The 27,719-nt window shown below is 38.2% G+C and overlaps 2 protein-coding genes across 2 annotated transcripts in view; both read left to right on the top strand.

Annotated features, from left to right (window-relative positions):
• Positions 1-1,054: 1,054 nt before the first annotated feature.
• On the top strand, positions 1,055-6,979 carry LOC139975065 (uncharacterized). The gene is made up of 4 exons (XM_071982682.1): positions 1,055-1,605; positions 2,367-2,514; positions 3,206-3,345; positions 4,507-6,979. Exons 1-4 carry the CDS (start codon positions 1,417-1,419, stop codon positions 4,819-4,821), a joined length of 792 nt encoding a protein of 263 aa, XP_071838783.1. The 5' UTR covers positions 1,055-1,416; the 3' UTR covers positions 4,822-6,979.
• A 1,797-nt stretch (positions 6,980-8,776) lies between these two features.
• Positions 8,777-27,719, top strand: part of LOC139974905 (glypican-6-like) — a 40,141-nt gene continuing 21,198 nt past the window's right edge. The window contains exons 1-2 of the mRNA XM_071982454.1: positions 8,777-9,209; positions 12,891-13,049. Coding sequence (XP_071838555.1) covers positions 9,047-9,209; positions 12,891-13,049 — 322 coding nt within the window. The 5' untranslated portion in view covers positions 8,777-9,046. The remainder of the gene's footprint in view (positions 9,210-12,890; positions 13,050-27,719) is intronic.

Genomic DNA, 27,719 nt, shown 5'->3' with positions numbered 1-27,719 from the left:
ATACTTCGGTTAGAATGAGTTGTTCTAACCGCTCAGTGACCCCATCTTTTAGACATAAATTATACCATACCTTAGTAAAAAAGTGAAGCATAGTCCGTTTCATTTTGCAAGCCTGCGTTCTGGACTTCTCGTTACGAAAAAAATGTCTCCGACTGACACTGTTCGACTCGATAAAAATTCGGCCTATAGCTTGGCTTAGTAAATAATAGTACCATACCTTGCGAATTTTATGTGTTCCGTCCTGGAATCTCCCAGCGGATCTCTTAACATTCCAATCCGCGAGGCCAGATGATTTATATACACAACTTTTAATTGGTTGCTGAAGTTGGTTTATCTCCGTACAAAAAAACCCATCCTAACCGGGGAAAAAAAACGAGCCACTCCAACTGGTGATGGGTGATATATACAGATTTGGACTGTGATCTATCATATGCAACAGTGTCTGTTTCTTGATCGAGGGAAACTACACACTATATCAACGGGGGTTAACTTCGTGTTGGTCGTCGAGCAAAAAATTTACATCGCCACTCGCGATTTTGTTTTTCATGGTACAGTTAGGCCTTGCCGTATGTTGTTGTATCCGGGACTCTTTGTATTTTTATTACGCACGTGGTAACATTTTTGAGAAATGTCACATCGCTCGACGCTCGGTGTATGAAGAATGTACATAGTTTTTCTGTGAATTCCATAATTTTGTGCAAGTAGTAACGGCAGCTGTGTTTTTTCGTTATTATATATTTATATATTTATTTTTGAACAACTCAATTTAGCACGGCTTGGTACAATATAGTAAGGCCGTGTTAGGGATTATAGGCCGTGTTTTTTGTTAGTTAGGCCGTGCCAAACACGGCCGCGCGTCCGACTGGCAGGGGAGAGCGGATGGCCGTGTAGTACGGATCTGAACTCTGGATCTTAGGATAGCTGGTTCGGGTCCTCCTTGGGGCTTTTCGGTGTGTCTCATCGTCGCTCAGTTGAGTTAGTTCAGTACCCTGTAAAATTTTATCTCTGCTTCAGCAAATTGCGACACCCCCCACCCCCCCCCCCCCTCCTGGCCGCTGTCAGTTGGTGCAAGCTAGAGAATATCATCTCCTCATTTTATCAAGCGGTTAGCTCAAATGGTAGAGCACCCGCTTTCGCCTGAAATTCAAACCCAGAACAAGTCTTGCTGAAGACTTTAAAAATGGAACATACTGCCAGCGTTCATGGTGCTCAGCATTAAGTACAGAGTATGAAAGACGAACCAGTGATGGAAAAAGATGGCGCAGATAAAACCATGACGAGTTAAAAGTGAGCTCAACTTAAGAACCAAACCTTTCATTTTAATTCATGAACCCTTCAATTCCGGACCACAATTTGGAGCTTCTTTGAAGGCCGCTAGTCTGTTTAATGGGAATTATTCTTTATCTTTCCTAAGATATGCCTGAGGATGCTGACATGACTGCTATGATTAACTGGCTAAAGCACCACAATGCACCTGCACAACAGGTCACTGAAATGATGAAGCAGACTTGCCGGTACCGTGCTAACAAGATACGGACTGAAAAAGAAAGGCCGCTGCGTGAGCTATTGAAGGAATATCCACGGCTCATCGATACGGATGGAATGGTAAGTGTGACAAATTTCAGTAAATCATAGGAGCATTGGCCAGAAAGACCCCTAACTGCACCAAACTTTTGCCTATAAACACTGGTCTACTCTTGGTGATCAACCACAAGGGTATCTACCTACCTGCATCAACTATGAGCTATGAAACTATCTTGGCGGTCTACTCCCATGTTTTTTCACTGCAACATCCCCATACTTTTCAAAATGTTACAAGTAGTTTCTCGAGTTAGACATTAACTAGTCGGAGAAAATAAATTTATTACACTGGGTGGTTTTTACTTCTTTGTGACTTTGTTCAGCCTGGTTGCCCTATTTTATGACCATTTTGTTGTCACGAATAAACAATTCTGTGCCCCTTCACTTGCCCGACAAAGAATACGCATACTATGAGGAGGCCTCTTAGTAGGCTTCTGCACAGCGTTTGGCTAGTTCGTAGAGTCAATCAAACTTCATTGAGCGGCTAATATAGTGGTTAAATCTTGGCTTCCAAAATTCTGAGGGTGGACTGCTGACATGCCAGACATTATAAAGTGCACTTGGTTGTCTGCCAGTTGGCATGCCATAAACTGCATAAAATGCCAAACCGCATCGGGGGTGTTCAAAGAATCAGACAGCTACGCCAGTTAAAAGGTCTACGTGAACTATGAATGATCTGTGACAATTCATGTCACCCTGGGGCACGAAGGGTTAAATATTGGCGCAAAATGTATGTGATCTGTTTAGAATTACAACATGTTTTCCCGTTGTGCTATCTGTTACAGGTAGAGCAGGATTTCAGGATTCTGTTCCCGGAGCTGTGCGATTCCCTCTATATGAAGTGGCCGGGATTCTGTACAAAAGTCATACAGTATGCCGACCGGCAACTGAAGTGGAGACCCCTGTTGAACTTACGTGGGATGACAGATGGGGGTGAGTAAAGCATTATCTCAACTATAACGTTTTCCCTGGCAGGAGACCTCTTAGCATGTGATATATTTCTACCACACTTGTATGGTGAGCTCTTCTATCAGGTTGTGTTCATCAAACAACCTGAGAGCGTTAAGGGGCATGTGTTCTAACTAACTTGTTGGTGGTGGTTACATTCCTTCCCACCCAACCCCCTATAATTGTGTAATGTTATTAAGATTATTCCTAGAGCTGTACAATGCACCCATTCCTTTGTTCCATGGAACCACTAAATTGTAATCACTTGCTAATGGAGAGCGGTTTGTATATTTGGTGTATAACTTTCGAACCAATTCTCAGCACTTTTTGTCGATCAGATGCTCTCCAATAGCCTAATTTCTCAAATTGCTAGCCTTCTTGTTTCTTTGTAGTCTTCATATTTATTAGCAGCCTTTGTGTGAACGACTGACAACAGATTATTTCTAGCTGAATGAATATTACTATGCAGGGACAAACTTACAGACCTGAAATGTTGGTATGTCGCACAATATCGGCAACTCCATGTTGCAACAATTGACAGTGTCCAGTTGGTTTGGTTGGAGTTTATTTCCTGTTGGTAGGCCTTGAACTCGCACTGCAAACATTATTTTTTTCTGAAGTTTTATTTTCATAACATATGCAATGGCAATTGTATAATTGTTTCCTTGTATTACAGATGACGAGGAATCTAACGTTGCACTTCAACTTTTGGGCCTCCTCTTCCCTACTGGAAGTCAGCGGACAGCTGGAAGAAAAGGGCCCGACAAGAGAGCAACAGTAGAAGAAGCTCTTCAGTCTTTCATTCAAATTGAGGAGGTGAGACATGAATCGCTCTTCTGTATTTGGAAAGTAGTTTATTTTCATCTTGTGCTTTATGTACTATAGCAATGTATGATGCGTGCTTGACATGATGATGGTACGATAGGTACTGCTGTTTGTGACAGAGAAGCTGGTCATTGTGAGTGAGTGCCAGTGTAAGGCTTGGGACCTATAAGGTTTTTTGATGATGGAATGTACTCTGCAGTACAATTTTGACATGGAGATTGCATAGAAACAGACAGACCACACCTTGAATGAATCGGTAATGCTTAATGTCCAAATGTCATTCAAAGTGTGAATGGAGACATTGTTTGAAATGGGTTTTATTCATTCATTTTTTTCATTCAAGGCTAAGATTGCCACAAAGTGCCCTTCAGGATAATTGATATGTGCAACAGCCTATGCCAGTAATGTGGGGAAGAAATCCACAATTAGTATGTCATCAGCATCTGTCATTAATATAACTCGTATTTTAGTGGCAATTGCTTTTCCCCACCCCACCCCTAAAGCAATGTTGTGGGTGAAGGAAACATCTGCAACCTACCTGACGGGTAACCCGGTACCCTCGTTCCATTATTCTACCCGATGCAATCACTACTTATTAGGGATATCGCTCTTTCTAAAGACTGGAAGGTGTCGATCAATATGCAGTGGCGGGAGTGTGGCTTAGCGGTACAGTGCCTGCTTTGCATGCGAGAGGTCCCCGGTTCGATTCCTGCCTGTCAATTCTGGGTAAATTTTCCAGAGGTGGCTGCAACTGCAGTTGTGATGGACGAGGTCTTCGACTTGAATTCCTGGTTCTGCCGAGGTCTGGTGGACTTGTGAAATGGTTGGGGTTGGTGAACGGGGCTCTTGAAATAAGTCTCGCTCATCAGCTGTAAGCAGTGACGCTGGACAGCTCCCGCTCCTCCGGGTTCTGAGAAAGTGGTCAGCTCCTGGAGTGCACTGTCGTCCGTCGGATGGGGACGTTAAATGGCGGTCCCAAGAGCAGGATGGGATTGGATTGGTTACACCCCTGCCTCGACGTCTGGGCACTCTTCGAAAAGAGAAGGCGAGTTATCATCCACGCCCAAAACCAGCCAAGGTTCCTCGATGAGCCTTCAGGCTTTCTGAACCCTTAGTAACTAAACTAATATATTTTGTTCTATTGTCTTCCAGATTGGTACCAACATACCCACATTTTTGGAGGGGAACAAACAGACGCAGCCGTTCATCCTAGCCCTTGGGGAGAGAAAGTCTCCGGAACAGTTGTTTGTAGTGGTTGAAGGACAGACAGTCTCATGCAGTAGCTTATTGCATGCAGTGGACGTGTGTTTCAAGCTTTTTTATTTGTTAGACGTCCACTACCCATGGCAATGCTCCAATACGTGGGATTTTGTCCAGAAGTTTATATATGGGATAGGAGATGGCAAAGGCAAAGGACGTAGTGCCTCGGCAGTCACACTGCTTTGTAACTATCTGAAGGCAAAATAGGGCACATAGGAGTGAATGCTTCGATCAGGAACCTTGCATTGGGTTCTACAATTTAATTGTTCATATTTAGTTGTTGTTAGGCCAAGTAAAAAATAAACATGTTTCTCGTCCCCGCCCGCTTCCATTTTTGGGGACGCGTTTTTTCTATTATTTTTTATTCATGACAACTTGGGGTCAAACCAGGAAAATAGGCATATTTAAGCCTAAAAATATCAAAATTAAATAAAAATTGCAGAAATGATTTAAGTCATCCCTTAAAAAAAACCATTAAAACGTAGTATAGACAGTGACACCACATATTTGCATGATTTTCAACGACAAAATGCTCTTAACGTTTTTTCGAAATGGTCAGAAAATTCCAAATGCACAATCGAATGCGACAAAAAAAAATCACAAAACTGGTATGTGGCAATTACATACAAAAATCGTCATGACAAGCAATCTCGATTTGGTGAAAACCAGTTTTAAAATTCACACTATTTAGTAAAAGAAAAAGTATTCAAATACCCCATCAACTATATCCCTGTATTAAAAATTTATAACTCGCATTCGAGTAATTTATGACAAATAAACAAATTTCTTGTTTTTAAGCTTGGTTGGTTTGGTTCACAAAATCACAATTGGCCAGGCCCTAGACAAGGCTCAGCTAGTCCATGAAACTGTGGTTCGGTAATTGTACCTCATACATCAGTCACAAACCAGTATTCTTCTGATAAAACTGCCAGCATCAACTCGACGGCTCTCCTTTTGCGATTTGCGATTAGGGGCAAGGCTAAGCCTATTAATAGACCCTGAACATTTTGATTTGAAGTACATAGCCGCAGCTATCATCAGATAGTGCTCATTTTGATTTTATTATGAATTTGTAAGATTGAAATGCGTGATGGTTCAAAATTTAAAATGCGTAGCCATACATAACCTTGCACAGTCTCAAGCAGTGACGCCCCATCTCCTCCTCAGCTTAGAAAATTCGGACGGGAAACATGTTTTTTCTTCTACTTGGCCTTAACCTTCCGTTGTATATATACAGGGAGTCTGGGTAGAATTTGTTGTTAAGAAATTTTGAATTGGCATAAACTAAAATACTTACTGCACATCAATTATTGCAAAACAATTGATGAACGCAACCAGTGCCTCGAACATCTTGGAGACCTTGTTTTGGTGGACAGTGTTTTTCTGTAATTTCTGTAACATGTCTAATATGGACTAAATGAAAGATGATGCTCACATTGCTACCCTAATAGTTCCTTGGAGGCACAATGCTTGATTTAAATTTCATGGATGCAAATGCTATCATCAGAATTTCAGTATGAAGTGTTTGAAGGGTTGGATTTTCATGACTTTAAAGCTGTAGTTATTTAGTTGTAGTGTCTAATTGCACAGTTTAGTATCTAGTTATTTTGACATGGCATCGTAGCTGTGGTTTGTTCTTGATCACCACAGATTTTCCTTCAGATTTATTGTAATATATTGCACAGTTGAGTTACCATGGCAACATTCCATGGGGGGGTGTGGGGGTGGGAGTTAAGTATAATTGCACCAATTCTGGTCAATGCTTTAAAACTACAAATACACATTTATCTACAAACTCTCTAATGCCAAAAGAAAATATCCAATATCTTATTCGGAGTGCATCTTTTTCACTTTCTTGATAATAATCCTCCATGTCAACACGGCGCAAGTTGAATGTTGTTAAAAAATACACTTACATATGTGGGTAAAACTGTAGAACTACGACATGTGCAATCGCAGTGACACATCCCGTAAATGTAAATGAGAAAATCACTTAGTCTCAGAAACATTAATTGGAGGGATAATTCTGCCCCATTCATTCTTGGTTGGTAAATAATAGCCTCAAAATTGGTACACTGCCTGCCCAATGTTATCAAGCCGACCGCCCAAAAACATTTGTGGGCCTAGGCTAGGGCCTAACATTTTTCACTACAGACCAAATGTTGAATAGCCAAGGGCTCCCTTCTAACGTAACTGAACAAAATTCATCTGTTAACTTCAATAAATTTATTCAGTATGAAAATTACATGTTAAGTGCAAGTTTTGAAAACCAGTACAACTTTTGCTTTTGAAACCATAGTTACATACTTCACACTATTTTGCTATAGATGAAGTAATCCTATAAGAAATAAATAGTTAAACATAATGTTCTGAAGTTGCCCTTTTACTTGAACTGTTTTCTTATTTTTTAGGCATGACTGTAGAGATATTTTAGTTTGACCATGTGTTAGTCCTGTGTGGTTTATCACATGGTAAAATCAGTTTTGCCGTTGATGCCCTGCAACCAGTTGTCAATATCAAGGGTGTGTGAATGCAGCCAACTAGACGAGGGAAGAGCCATTTCCTGCAACCTACGCAGTATATGAAACCCAAAATCTTCTGATGCCCTCCGGGCCAACCGATGGTGGCACTCCACTTGGATAAGTCTTGTCGGCAGTCAATTTGTCCTGGGCAGAGAACCCTGCACCAGGGGTCAACAAATTTTGTCCATCGAGGGCAAGGTTGTGTACATTGCCAGGTCATAAGTGCTGCCCTCTGCCATACCTGAAATTTTCAAAACTCCTGTTTGTTTTTCTGATAGTTTTCTATTTTTTTTTCTAAACGCTCCTGACGGGTACTGAAGTTGCTCCTAATGGGGTACTGCACTTAACTGAGCAACGGGGAGATAAAGTGCCTTGCTCAAGGAAACAACACAGCGCCCCTGGATGGACTCGAACTCGCAATCCTATGATCTCAGGACTAGAGTCATTACCACTAGGCTATGTTACCACGATCCCCTGATAGTGATGCATTTGTTAATAAGATAATGGGACAACCATGACACACATTACTTCTTGTTCAGTCTTTCTAGTGATAAGCGCCTTCATATACCCCCTTTTTTTATACATGTATCTATATGGTTTCCCCTGGTAAATTGTGGTTGAATCTATGTTATATTTGCTAATGTGTAAGGCTATACTCTTCTAGGTTCTGAGAGTAACATGCAAATTTGGGAGGCATGCCTTACCTGAATGTGATCAGAAGAGATTTAGTGATCAATGTAGACTGGAACGTCATTTGGCTTGCATTTTCAATGTCGGCTTTTGCCTTGATATATGCATCACTCTGAACTGTAATCTGGTTATCTGAACCACATAGTCGTCCCACCAATGGTTTAAACCGTACACTGTTCATTCGGATTGAAAAGCCTGTTAAAAAATGAACCGAAACGGCTCAAATTTGAACCGAACAAATGATCAAATGTGCACTCAAAACTTTGAACCGATAAATCGGTTCAAAATGAACTGAGACTGTTCATTTTGAACCGATTTATCGGTTCAAAGTTTTGAACCGGCAAATGGTTCAAAATTTTGAACCGGTAAACCGGTTCAAAATGAACAGAGTCGGTTCAGTGCCCATTTGATCCTTTGTCCGGTTCAAATTTGAGCCGTTTCGGTTCATTTTTGAACCGGTTGTTTTTAGAGTGTACTCTCACTAATTTACGTGGAAGGCTTTCATCGTGCTATGATATCTTCTTAGTCAATTCTATCATTATTTGCAAATTTGGAAGCTGACTTTTATATGATGAAATGTTGAAGTAAATAAGCATTTAATATATTATGTATTCAGTGGTAGTACTACTCAATCATACAGCTGAAATGAATAAAAAGTATAGGCCTACGTACCATCATAGGCTATTAGCCTATATTAAAATAATATACAAGAGGAAAATATTAATAATGAAAAGGGAACTATTTAGGCAGGTAAGTGGTTAGGAGATTTTAAAGAATACTTAATTTCTTGCTCAAGAGAGACTCTCTTAGAGAAATGTAAAAATTTACAAAGGAGAGATCGCTCTTCTATTCTACGTTATTGTGTTACAATCAACTCATCAACACAGAATTTGATATCCATAAGCCGAAGCTATTACTCATCGTATGCATCACTAACTTTTTGCCATTCACAGCATGAACACTCATGGCTATTGCAACCAAATCACACTCGATGGAAGCGTTGGCGACGTCCATAATTGATTTTGATCGCGATAACGGCGAAGAATCACTCAATAGTCAATAAAAAACAGTCGTATAGATAGTCAGGTTGAAAACCGAGACTCATTCTTTTCTTATTAATGGAACGACCATGACGACACATTTATGATTTAAATCGGTAACCGAAGGACGATCACCGTATTTCTTTCATCGCCCTATCACAACGAGAACAAACAAGCAATATGTTTCTTCGGAATTACTTATTTTCTTTCTTCTATTTTCTAATTTTGGGAACGATACATTGGACTTCTGGGGAAATAGATACCTGTGCTGAAGTTAACAATATTTTAAGTCATTTTCAATTCAGGGATCCGTACGTTTCTATCCCAATTCAAGCAACAAATGGTAAGTTTTCTGCATATTTTGAAAAGGCCCGTTTGATTAGTACTACTACTTTAAAACTTTGATATTGATATGCCAATTTCCTTGGGGGAAAATAATTGTCGAAACAGCGGTGTCGAAGTCCGATGTGAAGGGAAACTCACGGGCACTGGTTCCATACCTAGTGCCCACAAAAAAAGTATGTTAAAATAAGTGGGGCTAGGTCACCATCGCTAGTTTGATTTATAAAGATCTTGTATCTATATTGAATAAAACTAAAGGCATATTTGTCATTTGAAGTGTCATTCACCCGCGCTAAATACCATAGGTCTAGGTTAGGCCTAAAAGTTGTGTGCAGCTATTTAATTAAACATTTATAAGTTACTACTTAGCCTGTTCCTAACGTTAGATACAATCAAATGAATCAGGGAGATGTCTTCCACCTCAATGCTAGGCCTGGCCTACTAACAGTGAAACTGAGCCTTAAGTATGTAGGTTATGAAATATTCATTTAGTAAACTATTGCCATGATATAGGCTAATACAAAAGAGTAATAGTAAAGTTGTAATCCAATGTTTGACTTTGAACTTTGTCTCTTATAAAAAATACTGTGACATGAACTGACATGTGCTATATAATAAAATATTCTGATTAGGATAGCCATACATGTTTTCATTTATTTAGTGTAATTTGAAGGAGGCTAGACTAGCTCTGACCAGCCTATACTTGCTACAGGGCCCTAGATAGCATATTGCCCATTTTACAAATATCCTTAAATTTACCATGTAGTATGTGACTTTGCATGTTTAATTAAGTAAAGCCTAAAATAGCCAATTAACCTAGTATAACAATCACACAAAAATAAATGTCTGTGAACAAGTTAGTTGATTTCAGATGCTGAGACTTTTAATTTAGACAGGAAGTGCTCAACAAGTACTGAACAGGCCAAAAAAACAAACAATATGTGGCTTTATGATTCCAGGAAAGTAAATAAATACTAGGCTATATGATGGAAATTGAGGAAGTTGCATATTTTAAACTTAATTATGTTCAGTATATGACTCAACATTTTGGAAAACAAGTGGTGCTGGCTTTTCAGTCATAATTTTTTTTTTTTAGTCTAGTCAAATTTCCAGAAAAAGTCAAAAGATATTTCATACAGACTATCAGTATTATACTACAAAGTCATGTATTATTACTGATTATTTAGAAAGACAATATTAATTTTTGCAGCCAACCGGAAGAACCGTTCCAAACTGTAATTTGCATATACCAGATTGGGCTACACAGTGGGCTACTGTACCAATTCTACTTGGTCAGTAATCAGTGGAATTTGAACACATATCTTAAGGTTTAGACTATATAGTTAGTACACAATATTATTAGATTTAGCTAGAACTTAAATTTTCTGTTAGTTAACAATTTGGATGATCATATTGCTTATTCCTACTTGTTGCTGTCTTCAAATCTATAATCCTTTTTAACCAGTACTAGATGAACCAGGTAATTGTCTAATATTGGCAACCATGCAGCATCTTTTTAAAATCAATATTTTCCCACAGTTTCATGAAAAGAGGAAAAGAAAAGCGGACTTGGTATTAGTAATGAGATCCCTTTAGAATTTTCCCTTATGCCCTCAGGGTTAGCTTGTTGACTAATACTTCTGCCATGCATTTCATTATGTCTCTCCTGCACCCCTATATAGTCTGCTTTTGTAAGAGAAGTAATCCAGACATTCCTCTCACAATACAGGTTAATTGTAAAAGTTTTACAGAACGTCCAATAGACCCTGCGGGTACATGTAGTACAGTAGCCACTCTCTTCTGACAAGAAACCTAAAAGTTGTTTAAGAAATGGGAATCAATTGACATGTTTATTTTTGAGCTTGTCAGAGTAGCTTCATTATTTTGTTGTTATCTCTTTATAGAGAATTGACAGCTCCAAGGATGATAACCAGCTTTAAATGTAGTTAACCAGAGTGACAAAATCATTAACTGTTTGAGAAACAGAGAGCCCTCTTCAAGAGTACTACTGTATGAGCCAATTAAAGCTGTTATGCCCCATATTTGCTCAGTAATGAATAGGTTGTATTCATTTGCTTGGCTTCAGCACTTGAGCTACACTGTCTGAAGTGTGCATGCAGCTATGAAAGTTGGTGGGCAGGAATACTTTTGTAAGTGTCCACTTCAGCTATAGATGTTAAAAAAAAGCAGGGCAAGACTGTTTGTAAACACAATTTGAGTTAGTTTAAAGAAGCATGCATTACATCCCATTCGATGTGTCTCAAGTTTCTTCTGAGTTAATGAAGATGAGCTTGTAAGGCCAGCTGTGTCTTATATGTTACATGATCAATTTCAAAAAGAGAGAAAAAAAAAAAACTGAAAAGAAAAAGCAAACTGCTTAGCTCCTCCAAAGAAGGCCTGTGTAGGTAAATATGTAAAAGTTTTAAGGGAATAAGATTCTGCTAGGATCGAAACGTCAGGCCCAGTAACCCACTTACACACATGATCAAGTTCAGCTGCTCCTTAATCGAAACGTCATGTGTAAACTTGACTAACACTCTCTGGTTACAATTTATCAGTCTCGTTGTTAGTCAAAAAGGAATTTAAAATCAGCTCATCATTTATAAATTTTTAAAGAAATGTATAGACCTTTTAACATTACTCCAAATAACAAATGTTACAAATGAATCGTTTTTAGAATTTACTTTACACAACTCTTACCTGTCTCCAGGCTAAATATGCACTCTCCTTTTCTACAGAACCTACTTACCTTGGAAAGCCCTCAGTCTTACACGATAGCATATTTTAACAAACAAGTAGAGATATGATCAAGTAGGACACTTTCAACATTTCATCCCCCACACACTTTTCCATATTAAAAATTAATCCCTTGCATGATCATGGCAAAATTGGACACTTTCATATTTAATTTTTTTTTTAAACTTTTTTACCACAATATTTGAAACAAAGCTTGTAATTATTACGTTCGTCAAGCAATACAGATATACTGATAATACAGTTTAAAATCAATGCTCAAAGCTTGATTTTAGCAAAAGTATCTCTGTGGTCCCTGCTGTGCATTATGCACTGACATAATTTTAGAGCAATTCAAGGAAATTCAGTAATTTCCAACAACTTTGTTGGCATAGATGCATTATTTTTCCGGGCTGTGATAAAATATTGTAGTTGAGAATTTATGTGCCTTAGTGAAACTTTGATTGCTTGTGTTTTTTACAAGTTGCTATTAGTTACTTGTGAATCAAGAATTGGAACTGTATGTGAACAGTTTCTGTGAATCAACTTAGGATTTGAAAAAAAAAAAAAATTGAACTTTTGTAAAATGATACTGGTATGTTATATTCCTCACATTGTTCTGCCAGTTATGGGCAAAGTTATCTAAGTATGAACGTCTTGGGTAAAATACTGTTCAAACTGTACGCCAATCCCTTTAATCACAGACATTTTCTATTGCCAGGACTTCAAGAGCTCAATTTTATTTGCATTATAGTTTGCTTAATTTGTGCATTTTAAAGGTTAAGTCAGGTTTTTGCCAAGAAGGAAGTTATCGATGTTGAACTTTGGGTTCTCTATGTGTTTAGTAAATTTGTAGTTAAATGTATAATGTGTACTTACTGAGTACTGTTTTTTTTTGTGTGAAGTTCTTGTGAAGTTAACGTTAATCAATTACTTTTTGTGTCTGCAGCTAACGATTTAAGGATATGTCAAACAGGTTTATCTTGCTGTACCAGAGATCTGGAACATCAACTCTGGATCAAAGCCAGACATGACTACCACTCATCCATCCAGTCATCGGTGTCCTATCTTAAGTACACTCTTTCTACAGCTGTCACAGACTTTCAAGGTAAGTAACTTGGCTTGCTGGGTACACTATAGAATGAAAGTTTTATTGGGGGACAAACACAACGGCCATTTATCTTTGGCTTTTATGTATGGGCAGCCATTTGGGCAAAAAAATACAACAATGAAACAACAAGAACAAAGATGAAAAAGAACAATAATAAGAATGTAGATAAACAACATGACTGTGCGAACAAAATGAAAGTTCGTCCCCACGATTGAAAGATTTCCTGTTAAATCAAAATGAACGTTTGGACAGTATCAAAACGAACAGTAGGACAGAATCAAAACGAACATTGGAACAGGATAAAAACGAACAGCCTCGTCTGCGTCTGCCCCGGTCAAAAATTCCCTTGTGGGCACAATGACAACAGGACGATTAGCCCACACAGTTCACTGACCTTGTGAAGCACGGTGCAGCGTGGTCGGACAAAAGTGTCATGCATACAAGATGTCGTAACTACATTAATATTATAACACGGTCAAGGGAAACCGAAACAGCTGCATCTGTCCTTTTAGTTCATAGGCGTTCGTTCGTTTCCACGTGACCATTCGTTTTGATTACGTGCGTATGTTACATCTTCGTTTTTTATGGCTGCGATTGTTCTTATTGTTCTGAGCACTTGTTCGTTTCGCGTGTGAGCATTCGTTTTGATTTCGTGCGAATGTTCGTTTGCTTACAATACCTCTTCTGTTTTATGGTGGCAGCCATTGATCTGTTTGTTCTGACAAGTGGATCAATTTTGTCTTCCCGTGCTCCTTGTTTACCTTTTGGTTGCATGTGTTTGATATGTGTTTGTCTGCATGCGTATGTTTATTTCTCTTTTAAAGTGCAGCCTTTCACAATTCTTACATTGGTATTACATATGTTTGTTTCATTTGCATATTTCTTCTTTTTCAAATTTCTTTCTCGTTTATTTGTTTCATCATGGTATGTTTTCTCCCAAATGGCCGCCCATATTTATGGCATAGATGTTTGGGGGGAACATTATTGGCCCCCAAACAGCTAAGAAAGATCTTGTTTCGTTTGTGAGATATGCTAAGTGTTGAAATGTTGCATCTGGAAGCTGTCATTTTGTATAATTTATGTGTGATATCATAATGCCGTTAGGATCTGAAAAGTCTGTTTACTTTCACTTTGTTTTTCATTTCATATTTTCAAAGTAGGATGTTAACACAGTTGACACAGAAACCACATCCTAACATCAGAACATATTGTAAAGAGGTTAAATGTTTTAGCTCTATTCAGCATACACATGAATGCAAGTTCCATTCACATTGCAGAAAATCATATTGTAAAAATAAACAAAAAAATACTTAACAAAATTCTTGCAGAATTGTGACTTGATAACATAATTAGTCTTGCTTGTAAAAAAAGAAACATTAGTGTGTGACATCTCAAATGGAATAAGATTTTTTCTTCAAAGGCTGTTTTGGAAATATTTTCGTAACAGTTACTGTATCTCTAGATCACATAGGTTAAAGGATTAGTTCAGGTGTCACAAATGTTTTCTTATATGAAAGAGGGCAATAAAAGAAACCCAATAGTGAAGAAATTATTCAAATATCTTTTTTCGTTTAGGAGATATATTCAAGTTTAAAGTTCTATCTGATTGTGTAGAAACTGCTGGAATCAGACTAGCTGTGATGTCACATCCTCACATTCCTGAAAAGTCTTTGTTATTTTATTAAAATATTTTGTAAGATTTCATGACTTACAACCCAAAGATACGTCAGAAGATCTCATTTGTGTCAAGGGAAGTATTTGAGATTTAACATCTGAAGAATGTTTGATAATATTTTTTTAGATTTGTGAAAAAAAATGTAATTATTTTTTAATGAAATATATGGACACATGTTAAGGAAGTGAGGATGTGACATCACACCCTCACAGTTAGTCTTTCTACACCAGTCATTTGCAAAGAAATTTTGAATCTTCAAAGTGTGATATCTCCTTAACAGAGAATGTTATCATGGTACTGTAGTTTCTTCACTATTCTGTTTGTCTTTTTAAGCTCTTTCATACAAGATAGACATGTCAGACACCTGAACCAATCCTTTAATACAGTTGGTTGGCTTTGTGTGTCTCCTTAAAACTTACTGGAACAGAGAAGAGAGAGGGAGGGAGGGAGGGAGGGAGGGAGGGAGGGAGGGAGGGAGGGAGGGAGGGAGGGAGGGAGGGAGGGAGGGAGGGAGGGAGGGAGGGAGGGAGGGAGGGAGGGAGGGAGGGAGGGAGGGAGGGAGGGAGGGAGGGAGGGAGGGAGGGAGGGAGGGAGGGAGGGAGGGAGGGAGGGAGGGAGGGAGGGAGGGAGGGAGGGAGGGAGGGAGGGAGGGGGAGGGAGGGAGGGAGGGAGGGAGGGAGGGAGGGAGGGAGGGAGGGAGGGAGGGAGGGAGGGAGGGAGGGAGGGAGGGAGGGAGGGAGGGAGGGAGGGAGGGAGGGAGGGAGGGAGGGAGGGAGGGAGGGAGGGAGGGAGGGAGGGAGGGAGGGAGGGAGGGAGGGAGGGAGGGAGGGAGGGAGGGAGGGAGGGAGGGAGGGAGGGAGGGAGGGAGGGAGGGAGGGAGGGAGGGAGGGAGGGAGGGAGGGAGGGAGGGAGGGAGGGAGGGAGGGAGGGAGGGAGGGAGGGAGGGAGGGAGGGAGGGTGGATGCCCAGAAAGTAGGAGTAGAGGGCCCAGTACTAAAACTATACCAGTCTTGTTGCATAGGTAGATTAGATGGGAAAGACTCAAATATAGAGGTAAATATAGTCACTCATAAATTTCCGAAATCAGTAAGCTTTGGGTAATTTTGAATAGGTCATTGCTAAATAAATATTCACCCAATTTTCAGACCAACTAGGTGGGAAAGTACAGTAGTATTGAGGAGATATATAGAACTTTTTGACTTTTAAGTTTGCAATATTTTGAAATGAGGAAAGGTTGATTAAGTTGAAGTTAAAGTTCAGTGAAACTGCACTGCTCTTGGAAGTCCAACATAATAATATAAGCATGGTATTAAAAATTGATCAAACTCGAAAATTGGCATTATTTTAAGAGGAACTCTCTCAGACAAATCCATTGTTGCATGACAAATAAGACAAGATGATTCAGGAAGTGTCCAGAAGTGGCTGTTGTAGTTCCTGGATGAACAGTTGTTAAACAAGGTCAGGTCAGTGGGAGGTCATATATCCATCCGTTAAGGTGACTCATGGCCACTTCCTTCAGACAATATTGACGTTGTGATATTGATCACTAATGTTAGATAACAAAACAAAGTTCAAGCAGGTTCGTTCCATGAAAGATATTTAATAGAATATTCCCGGGAGGCTTGTGATATTTATGATAGATAACCCCACTCCCTCCCTCCCTCCCCCCCCAAAAAAAATATATGTATATATGCTTCACCAAGACATGTACACACATTTCTGATGTACACTTTGAGAGAAAGCCTTCAGCTGCATCTTGATATTCCTATCTAGATGTACCCCTAATTAGAAGAACCTAGACCAAACAGAACACTATATAAAGCATTATAAATAGTGATCATGTGCAAAGTTTAGGAAGTCAAATGAGTTCTAACCACCATCCTTATATCATTTCACCTCGCCATTCAGACAGGTGTAAGGCTTTAACTGATAAATAGGCTGACCTTGGAAGCCTCATTTTCATGTTAAGGAATATTTTGAAGAATCAGAAATTGAAAGGAAAGCATAGTAGTTTTTGTTAGCAATTTTCACAAGCTCAGTTTTGGGAACAATTATGACATCTTAACTGTTTCTGGTAGCTGAACATTATGAAACACAGTAATCCATAGCAACTATGGAATTATGAAACACAGTGATCCATAGCAACTATGGAATTATGAAACACAGTGATCCATAGCAACTATGGAATTATGTAACACAGTAATCCATAGCAACTATGGAATTATGAAACACAGTGATCTCTAGCAACTATGGAATTATGAAACACAGTGATCTCTAGCAACTATGGATTTTCCTTGCCATTGCCAGTTGTGACATCGAAAGTGGGAATGAAGTTATTTCTTTGACGTTTAATTGCCTTCTCCTTTTTCCAGCTGCTAGAAAGGTTCGCTATGTTTTTTAACGAGAAATGAATTATTTAGAGCTGCATTGACTATATGCAACTTGTCTTTCAACAGCAAAATTGAAGTAGTGACCCACAGGTTGGTCGTAAAAGTTTTTATGAGCTGAAAACGTTTGAAGAGAACCAAACTGGTAAAAATGTAAAAGGACAAACACTCAGATATTCAAATAATATATATAAGCGCGGAGCTTTAGCCGCAAGTGAAACCCGCAAATATGTCAACAACGTTAACATTGTTCCGGATTTTCCAAAGAATGAGATTTGTGATTGTAATGTTGCTTAAAAATTTATGATTGATATATACTGTATTAATACTAATATATACTGTATTAATACTATGCTTAAAGAACCAAAGATGAGTATAGTTTCAAACCATGTTTTATAACTATTTCATGTAAAGAAAACTTTCGTAGGCAGGTTTAACAATATTGCAAGAAGGAGAAAAATGTCACCTGAGTTCACCTCTGTTACCTAATCTCATAAAGTCAGTAACCTTATGCGCTCCTCCCCCAGCCCCTCCTCCCTCCCACCCACCCACCCACCCACCCACCCACCCACCCACCCACTGACCAACTTCTGAGTCATCCCCCACCACCTAGGGCATGAGGGTCTATTACAATATTTAGTTGATGTACAGTAAGTGTGGCATGCATGAGCAGCAGATCCCAGTGGAGAGTAAGGGGGGGGGGGGGTTAACAGCTGGCCATGGTATGACATTTCTGTCCTTTTCTTTTATCTCAAAATTGATCAAGATTGCACTAAAACTTGAACACTTGTTCTACATAAATGAAGTTAATCGTATGGAAATGGTAGCAAATGGTAGCAAGTAATCGATTTTCATTGGGAATGTCCCGTTCCCTTAGACCCCTCCCCTGCAGGATAGACAGAGAGCAAATACTATAAAACCCCACCCAACATAATATTGAACTCTAGCACCTGTACAGTAGCTTGGCATCAATTAAGTGCAGTTTAGAGGAATTGGACAACTGAAGACCGCCTACCCTCATTCTTGGATCGGTGCACCCTAAAATCCTAGCTATCCACCCCCCTCCCCTTCACTCCCTCCCCTTCATCCCCTCCCCTTCCCCCCCCTCACCCCCATTCCCTTCACCACTGGTTCAGGTCTTGTAAACAAAGACCTGTAGGACTACATACAGTCTAGTTGTATGAACATTTAATTTCTGGTTTTGTGTGCCATTAATTGAGGGCAAACATATTCTGAATTAAACTTCCTCTCGAATTCAAATATTTTTTTACGGGGAGCACTATAGCCCTGTATTTATCTTCAATGCGGCCTGCACAGCTGTTACAGCTTTATTGTTGTAGTCCTACTTGTTTATGTATAAATTACATGCGGTACTGTACAAACCCTCTTACCTGTACAGTAGCAATCTATGTAGTTAAAAAAGTGCTACAAATCTTGAGAACAATTTTTTACTGGTTGGTTAATAGAATGTGTCTGTACCAATTGATGTACAGTAGATTAACTCATGGCAGTTTATTGTATGAGTGAGCCTTAACCTTTGTATGCTGTATATATGACTGTATGTGTGCTTTGTGGAATAAAATATGGCTGTTTAAATATTCCTAGCAGTTGTTGCTTTTATCTTAGTACTTACCATTTGATGAAACCTAGTGAGTAATTAACTAATGAGTAAGTTTACTAACTTTGTAGACACTTTCTAGATATATTTTTCACCTACAATATTTAGTAAACTAATTTAGAACTCAAGTGAAGTTAAATTATTCCAATACCTGTAGCTCTCTTTTTTAAAGTAGATTGTCAGACAGATGCCTCTCCAAACAGTAGTATCAATAACCCGTAAAAAGATGTAAAAACAAATTGTTTGCGACAGTTTAGTGCACATTATTTCAAATGAAACTTGACAATGCTATGGAATACTGTAGTGTTGGGAAACTGAATCAGCAATATGAGCATGCTAAATTTGAGGACAATGTTGATTGATGATTCTACTTTTAAGATCAGTAGGATTGGCCCAGAATATGCTAGCAAGTCATAAAATGGCCACTCCTATACCAATGCCAACAAGAATTGTACAACTGCACTGTACAACTGCAATTGTACAACTGTACAATACCACCAGGCATCAATGTTATCAAGTTCCCCACTGAGACAAAAATTTGATTTTCTTATTTTAATACCAACTACTCATTATCTGGCAATTGAGACTCAGAACCATCAGGAATAGTAAAACTACTTTTGAAAACTTTTTAGCCCTGCATTCATTCAGTGCCAATGCTGATGACTTTTCTAGGGTTGGGGGGGGGGGGGGCTTGGGGGGAGTTGGGATGGTGGTATCAACTGTGTGTGATAACTGCTATATAACCTCATCAGGGACTTTAACAGTTTCTACAATATGTAAAAATTATTTAAAAAATTTTTAAGACAAATTTAGCGCCCCTAGTTAGGCATGAAGTTATGCATACTTATTTTTAGTATATAGATGACCTATAAGCCTCATCTCCTCTTGAATATTATGAAATAAACCCCTTTTCCGTTGCATTTAAATGTATATAGAAATGTAGTAAGATGCATGTTTTATCATACTTTTTTTCCTGTTCTGTACATGTGATAAATGACTGCATTTATTTTTCAAAACGCAAATTTCAAACAGAATGCAAAGTTCTGCTATCTGGAATGCCTTGCTGAATTCAGTACCTGCGCAAGCCTTGCCAGTTTTAAAACATCGCTGAAAACATATTATTTTAGAATTGCCTAAGATGATGTTTGAACTGTACAATATTCTTGTATCACCATAGCTTTAATTGTTAATGTATTTTTCTATCCTATTATAGATTTTATGGTGTAAATACCTTTGAGGCGATATTTTTCTACTATTTGTTTTTGAATTTTCCTTTACCTGTATTTTAAATGTTACCTGTATATTAATTGTTTCAATTCCTGTAAAGCGCTTCGAGCAGCGTTGCTGATGAACGCTCTATATAAGTACTATTTTATTATTTTATTATAATCTGAAGATCTCTGTACCTATATGGATTCCTGGATATTGCTTGTAAATTACAGGCTTGCTATCTTCAAATCTGCAGTAACCAAAAAATATGACTCCCACACAGCTCACTCTAACAAACAGGTCTGTACAAAACAAACACTCAGCCACACACAAAAAAAAAAGAAAAAAAAAAAAGGCTGTAGCTCTCTACGTGACACCTGGAACATACAGATATATATACAGAAACACCATAAACAAGGCGCCTGTCTGATCACTCTCTGTGTCAGGTTTAACAGCCTGTTTGAGCCTGTTTGTTCCTAGCTGTAGCTACAGTAGTCCTAGAGAAATCATTGAAGCAAGTATGAGTTTATTTTGGTTGTTCATGAAAGCACACCCTACAGCTGCATATTGATAACCAGCCATGCAGCTAAAGCATTGACAAAAGCTCCATAGAGATACTCAGATAGTCCCTTTATTGTTGATGACACAGTGTACCATTTAGCTTGTACTTTATATAGTCTCATATACTTACCCACCAGACTAATAACGCTGGCCAGTGAGAACTCCCGTCTCCTGGGATTCAGCGATTTTGAAAAGCAAACTTTTTGTCGTCGTCTGGGAGAGTTTGCACACCACCCTTCTCATGTTCTTTGGTGCCGACAGTGTTAGAGTGAGGTTAAAACGATTTTTAAGTACAGAGGCACTATCAGATTCATGACAATGGATGAAGAAACTTTTGATAAAAATCACCCTTTAAAAGGAGAAAAACTACTCACATCTCGATATTGTCCACTGTTGTCGGCTTTCGAGTCCTTCACACTTTTCTTAGAAACGAGTTAGAAGGGTGTTATTAAAATGCCACGCAGAAACGTTGCTCAAAATCCTATAATTTGAGATTGTGGAATGTTTGATTTAGTGTTAGGGGTGTAAGTAGATGGTGTGATGTTATTAAACATTAGTCATTGCTACCTTTAAGGCTTTAAGCCCTAAATCGGTGTTAGGAGTGTATGTAAATGGTGTGATGTTAGTAGATGTTATTCATGGCTACCTTTAAGCCCTCAATCTAATAGGGTTGTGAATGAGTGGAACGGTTTGCCTGAGAAAGTTGTACTTGCAAGTAGTGTCAATGGGTTTAAGAATGCTTTGGACAAGCACTTTAAGCATTGTAATCGGGTCTGAGTGTTTGTGTCTTCAGTTTTTTCCCCTCTCCTATAGGGTCCTTGATGGGGGGACTTGAGTGTCCCTCCTGATCCTGTTTTTCTACTAAACTAAACTAAACTAAGACGATCCTGTAAATAGGTCACTATCTGCAATGATGGATAGCTGTTCAACGATCTCTGTATGAAAGTAACATGATCCTGTGAATAGCTCACTATCTGCAAAACACGCTGGATAAAACTTGCATACAAGACACAGTGTGTGATTGACTTGGTGGTTCCATTTGTGTGGTTTTGCAAAAACCAAAAATTACATTTAAGCAGCTAGCTTGGCTCAAAACTTTTAGAAATATATTTCTAGAGATCTCATCTCATTGTAACTAGGGACGAAGTTGTACTCATGATACCCTTATTATCTGCATGTCATAGATTGCAGAGGTCTTGCTCTAGAGTATCTTAAGGAACTAGATAGGACCGATTTGACAGTGACCTCTGTTGAATTTTGGGACCTCCCTCACTCAAACCAAAGAAATATCAACATTTTGAACTCAGCAGTAGGAAATATGGTCATAAACAAAGGTCTTTAAGTGTATACATACACTTAATAAGCCTATCCTTTTAAGCTCTCCTTGCCTGGTTTCAAAAGTTGTAGGAACTGTTGTAGGAAGTTGTAGAAAGTTGTAGGAACTCTCCTTGCCTGGGCAAAAGTTGTAGGAAGAACTCAATACTCACTGCAATTGAGCGAAATCAATTTAACAACCTTGAAATGCATGCAAAAACAATATTGAGTTTTCATGGAAATCATTGTTAATGAATTCAGCATATGCAATACATGGATATAGTATAACTAACAAGTTCCCACTTTTAAACCAGGAAACAACTTTTATAATAATTGATTAATAATAATTAATAATAATTAATAATTAATTGATAATGATAAACTGTTTACCCAAAGTCTGCAAGTATGGTGCTAATTCGTGCCATGTCACAAAGTCTGTTGTTCAACCATTGGAATGTATTCTATAGTTTATTTCATAATATAAAATATAAAATGGATTAACCCCTCAAATGAAATATCCAACAATATCCCTCCCAGCTGGTTTTGATTAGTCCTGTTACATTTCCTGACAAAGAAAAAAGAATTTAAGAAACTATGGTATCTCCCAATTTATGGTACATTTGTCTGAAGAACTAAATGTGAGAAAAAAGTGAAGTTTTTTATGACATACTTATTGGCATTCAACCCTGAGTCCAAAAATCATAAAATGGTACATGGTGGCTTTACATGAACAGCTGTTCTAAGTTTCCTTGGAGCAAGATGTGTTTATTCTGTCCTAGTTGTAGATTTGTGTAAATAGATAAACTGCATGGAATAGATCAACATTCAGTTTACTTCCAACAGTCTTGCTCCAGCCATCCAATATTTGCTTGTATTCATATGGCTCCTCTCTTTACCCATAGGTGTAGGAGCCTCATTTGATTTGGGGGGGGGGGGGGGGCTGTAACGACTTGCCCGAAAAATATAACCACAATTTTTTGCAACAGCTTAATGTGCATATCATATAGGCATTCATCAATTATTACATCACATGCAAATAACATACAATCATTTTCCGTGTTATTACACTTTTATATTGGTTATAATTATTGGGGAAGTCGTTACAATCATAACGATCATAATAATATCTGTTTAACCATTGAAAAACACATTGCAAATTATTCCCAAAATTCCCGAATTTTCCCAAAAAAAATTGGTGGGGGGGCTGCAGCTCCCCCAGCCCCCCGCCTCCTAAGCCTATGTCTTTACCTGTTTCCATTTCTACTTGCACTCAAATCTACCCAGCCTACTGTGAAGTAGTAACCTCAGGCCTTGACATTCGGGCTATTAATCGATTGCTAAATGCAAGTGGGTTTTTTGCCATTTGTCCAGTAGGTAAAAACAAAAGAACTTAAAACAGAAATTTGGTTATTCAACATTCGGGCAGAGCAACGTAATGATTCAGGTACCTACTATGTAAGCCCTGTCATTACCGCTTACTACCAGCAAATGATTATTTAGCCACTCTCAAAAGCCATGTATACCGTGACTGAATTTGGAAAATGCCAGCGAGCCGGGAGGACTTGATTTTAGCAAGTAAATATTCAAGCACTTGCATTTTCGCCAATTAGCCAGCCGAACTGAGCAAGTTGTAAACCTGAAAACAGATATGTAAATGACCTTGCATGACTTTTGTTGGAAAAAAGGAAGTTAACATAATACAGCCTTCTACATATGGCCTTGGATTGTTAACTATACCCAGGGAGTTGTTACAACATCCCTGACTATACAGAGATTCTGCAGAAACATAAACCAAACGGCCTGGGTTTACCAATAATACATTTGATCTGCAAGCGGCTGTGTGTAAAATGAGTGTAAGTTTACACTTTTCGGATGAATTGTGTTACCCATTTCTCCGATGCACCATAGACCTTATGAAAGTATTTTAACCTGATGGCACAACTGCTTCAGCTTCTGCTATCTGAGATAAAAAAATATATATATACAAAGCCAGGGTTATATTGCATTCCAGCCAGGGTGATTACTTAATTACCTCATTTTTGCCTGGTAATCTAGTGAAAATCTCCAGGCAACGTTTATGGTAATGAGGATATGAAGGGGATCCCTCGAGGCTATTCAACTCACCTCTTCTCCGAGGAGACGAGAGAGAAAGGTTCAGTAGACCTCTGATGCTTGGATGAAAGGGGATGAAAAGTTTCTGAAGAAGAAGATCGAGACATAAAAGAGCTATTATTATGTAGGTCTTGTGTCTTTCTGCAAACAGAGTATTAAGTTAAACATCAATACACAGTATAGTGAGTCATGTCTTGAAAGTTAACTAGTAGTTAAACCCCTGAGGAAAGCACATCCTAATTAACTGCAATGACGTCTTTGTATGACGTGGTCGTAGTCATGGGCTGGTGCTGATTTGACGAGTGTATTAAGAGTGTTGACCGGCACAAACAATTGATGACTCCTCCTTCCCAACCTCTGTGTTGTTCGGGCAGCTTTCTTTGGGTAGCCTTTTGTAAATGACCTATGCTGGGAAGCCGCAGCCATCATGTACAGGCCTGTGGCCAGGTCTGGGGGGGTGGGGGTGGGGGGGTGGGGAGGGGTTGTGTAAATGATGTAATATTCACACATAGAAATCTATATCTGCAATGTATATTCATGGAAATATCCGTTCTTTAAACTAATCTTAATCATTTTCAAAAGGGATTTGAAAACACATATTTTTAAATGTTTAATATGAACACTTTATACTTGTAATTTTGTAATGTAAATATTTGCTCTTATGTTTTAATTATTCCTTTTTATTCTTTGTTTTGCTATTTTTAGTTACCTGGTGCAATTTTTTGTATTGCTTGATATCTTTTAGGTATTTATTTCTGTAGAGCGCTTTGAGATTTTATTGGAAAGCGCTTTATAAATAGCACATATTATTATTATTATTATGATTATTATCACTACTATATGACTACCCGGGACCAATGAGGTGGTAGATATGTACGGTACTTCAAGATACAGAATTTTATTTTTATGTAAATTTCTATTCTAATGTGACTTTGGTATTTTATTTTTAATGTAATAATGTTGATCTCTTATTGTCGATGTTGGTTTGCATAGATAAACATATGAAGTTGTGTTTTCCCTTATTTCATCACTCCAATGTGTTTTTGGTGCACTAACACATATTTCATATTCCCTGTTATTCACTATAGCCTATATGTTACAGTACCACCATACTGTAGCCCAGGTAAATTCACTGTTTCATTTTTTTAAATTTATTTATTTTATTAATTTTTTTTTATTTTGTTGTTTTCTTATTATTAATATTTTTTAGTGCAGCAATAACTATTCATCACTGTACCACTGACTGACCACACCTCAACTGCAGTATTTAGAATACAAAGGCTGTTTTTGTTGTTGCATATTTTACAGATATCATTTCTTGTTATTCTTTCCATGCAAGATCAACGGCTTCAATCTGAAGAGGGGCTTATTAATTCCAAGGGTATCAAAATTTGTCAATTGCAATATCCTTAGGTGTAAACTTTTTAACACTTTCAATTAAGCTTACTGCAGTTCAATCTGTATGTACCTTGTGTGAACTTAGGAGACAAGTCTAAGAAAACAGAAGGCTTTTGTTTTAACTTTTTCTTCTTTATTTTTTTCACCGGAAGGCATCGGTAACAGATTGGTGTGTTTTTAATGGGAGTGGATTTCTTGACCAACTTTTCATGGTGTTCTTTCTCTTAATATTTAAATTTATTTATAGACCAAATGCTTCGTCATCCACAGAATAAAAACCCCTCAAGGCTCAACAGGAATAAACAAACGTCATAAAAAATGACCGCCAAAACCCAAAGATTACCAAGTCCGCCGATACTCTTGTATGTTTACAACTTTTGAAATATCAAAGAGGTCATTGGCAATTTGCCTCAAGTTGTCTCCATTTTGTTTTTTGTCACAAATGCTTCCATATGCTGACAAACTCCTGCACAACTCATGGCATTGGAATTTCTTTCCAAGAGGTTTGCCACCTTCGTGTGAAACAGTGAACAGCTTATAGGGTATGGAGGGTCTCCATTGTACTTGGGTTTATTGCACGCTATTGTCAAATTTGGCATTCTTGTGGGAGTTCTGTCCACAGATGTGTTGTTCTAGGGGGGGGGGGGGGTTATTTCATCCCATTCTCCTCCTATTCTTTAGTGGCAATAGTTGATACAATGGGGCTTGCAAATCCTTCTGTATCTATCTATCTCTTTTGTTCCTGTTTCACATCCTCTTTGGTTACAAAATAATAGAGATGTGAAAAGATGATAGAATTCCCTGAGATTTAAAGCTGATGTCCTTGTTGTCTTACAATGTTTGTGAAATGGTTCCTCCCAGTTGGTTTGTCTTCAGACTAGTAAACTTAATTCAAAATGCCACTCCATACAAGGTCAGATTTTGATTAATATTATTGTTGATAAGGGATATGAACCTTGGGATGTTTTATTGGTTTTTTTGTTGTTATGAAGTAGCTAGCGTATATAACACTCCAGTTCAGCCCCCCCCCCCCCAAATAAAAAAAATAAAAAAAATAACACTCATAAAATTGAGGGGAGAATAGAAGGACCTGTAGAACAGAAGTTTGTAAGGAAGATACCATGATTGGTTGAATTGGTTTCCATACTCTCTTGAATTACAATAATTAGGCCTATACACTACTGCATCGTCAGTGGTTTAGCAGTCACGAAGTTGTCATTTATGTATTCTGAAATAGCTGTAAAATTGTAGAGTAGAGAATTGTAAAAGATAGTAGTAATATATAATGGACCATGTATTAATAAAAAATAATTAAATTTCAAAATCAGCTACTTTACAATTATCAACAATATCTTCAGTAATCGTTAAAGTTATATTTAAATTCTATAACAGTTCAGCCCGATTAATCATCTTGTTTGTATTTTGTTAAATTTTAAACAATGCTGCTATTTTGTATTAAACTAACAGGGATTATATAGCATATTGTGTTGTAAATATTAACCTTACAAGTTATAATACAAAGCTCTGCATTTTTGTAGACAGGGTTGTGCGACATGGCCAGTCATCAGTACTCAGATTTTTAAGATTTTTTTTTTATAGAATTTCTACCCCCCAAATCAGACGTCACATGTTTCATTGTCATCAGAACTTAGCTCTTATAGTCTGTTGTCTGTCCAGCCATGTTGTGTTCCTATACACTACATTACCAGAATACCCACAGTGCGAAGGGGCAACCTTGGAAATCTTTCATGGAATTGTGATCTTTTATTAAGCGCATCACGTCCCCTCTATGGTCGCTACTTAGCAAGTCTAAACCCTCGACGACGTACCACCCAACTATACACTTCCGAATTCTTTCATTCTACAATGACTTACTTAATGCCCAAGGGAGAATTAAAGATGAAAGATTTAAAATCCGCAGAGTACAATGGCTAATCGATCTGGGTGACCAGATATTCATACCTAATGCTTGCTCTTTTGTATCCCAGGTTAACACATACAGTATGGTATGTTGACTTTTTTCACTGTTTAAGAATCTCCTTTCACCGAGTCCTATTTCCTCTTTCCCCGCTTGACGGCCTTGTGTGCATCATCATCTGGTGGTCCTGTTACCCCATGGGAGGTCTGTGGGGATCACCCCTAAGAAATCAATAAGGACTACCGCTTAACGACTATGGATTTTTTCACTTCGATTTTTGACACTGTGTTGGGATTTGAGGGCCATTGTATAAAGTGCAGTGCTTGAATGATTAATTTCCCCCAATCACGATTCCTGGACCATTAAACATCATGATTAATGCAAAGGGTATCCATCAAGTCCATTTGTAAAAAAGGTCTTATCACTTTGTCATTGTATCAGCTCTCTGTTTAATATTTAATTCCAAGTATGAATT

Source organism: Apostichopus japonicus, chromosome 10, assembly GCF_037975245.1.
Source record: "Apostichopus japonicus isolate 1M-3 chromosome 10, ASM3797524v1, whole genome shotgun sequence".
Lineage (NCBI taxonomy): Eukaryota > Metazoa > Echinodermata > Holothuroidea > Aspidochirotida > Stichopodidae > Apostichopus > Apostichopus japonicus.
Note: the sequence above shows the minus strand (reverse complement) of the source record. Positions and strands in the feature narration are given on the sequence as shown.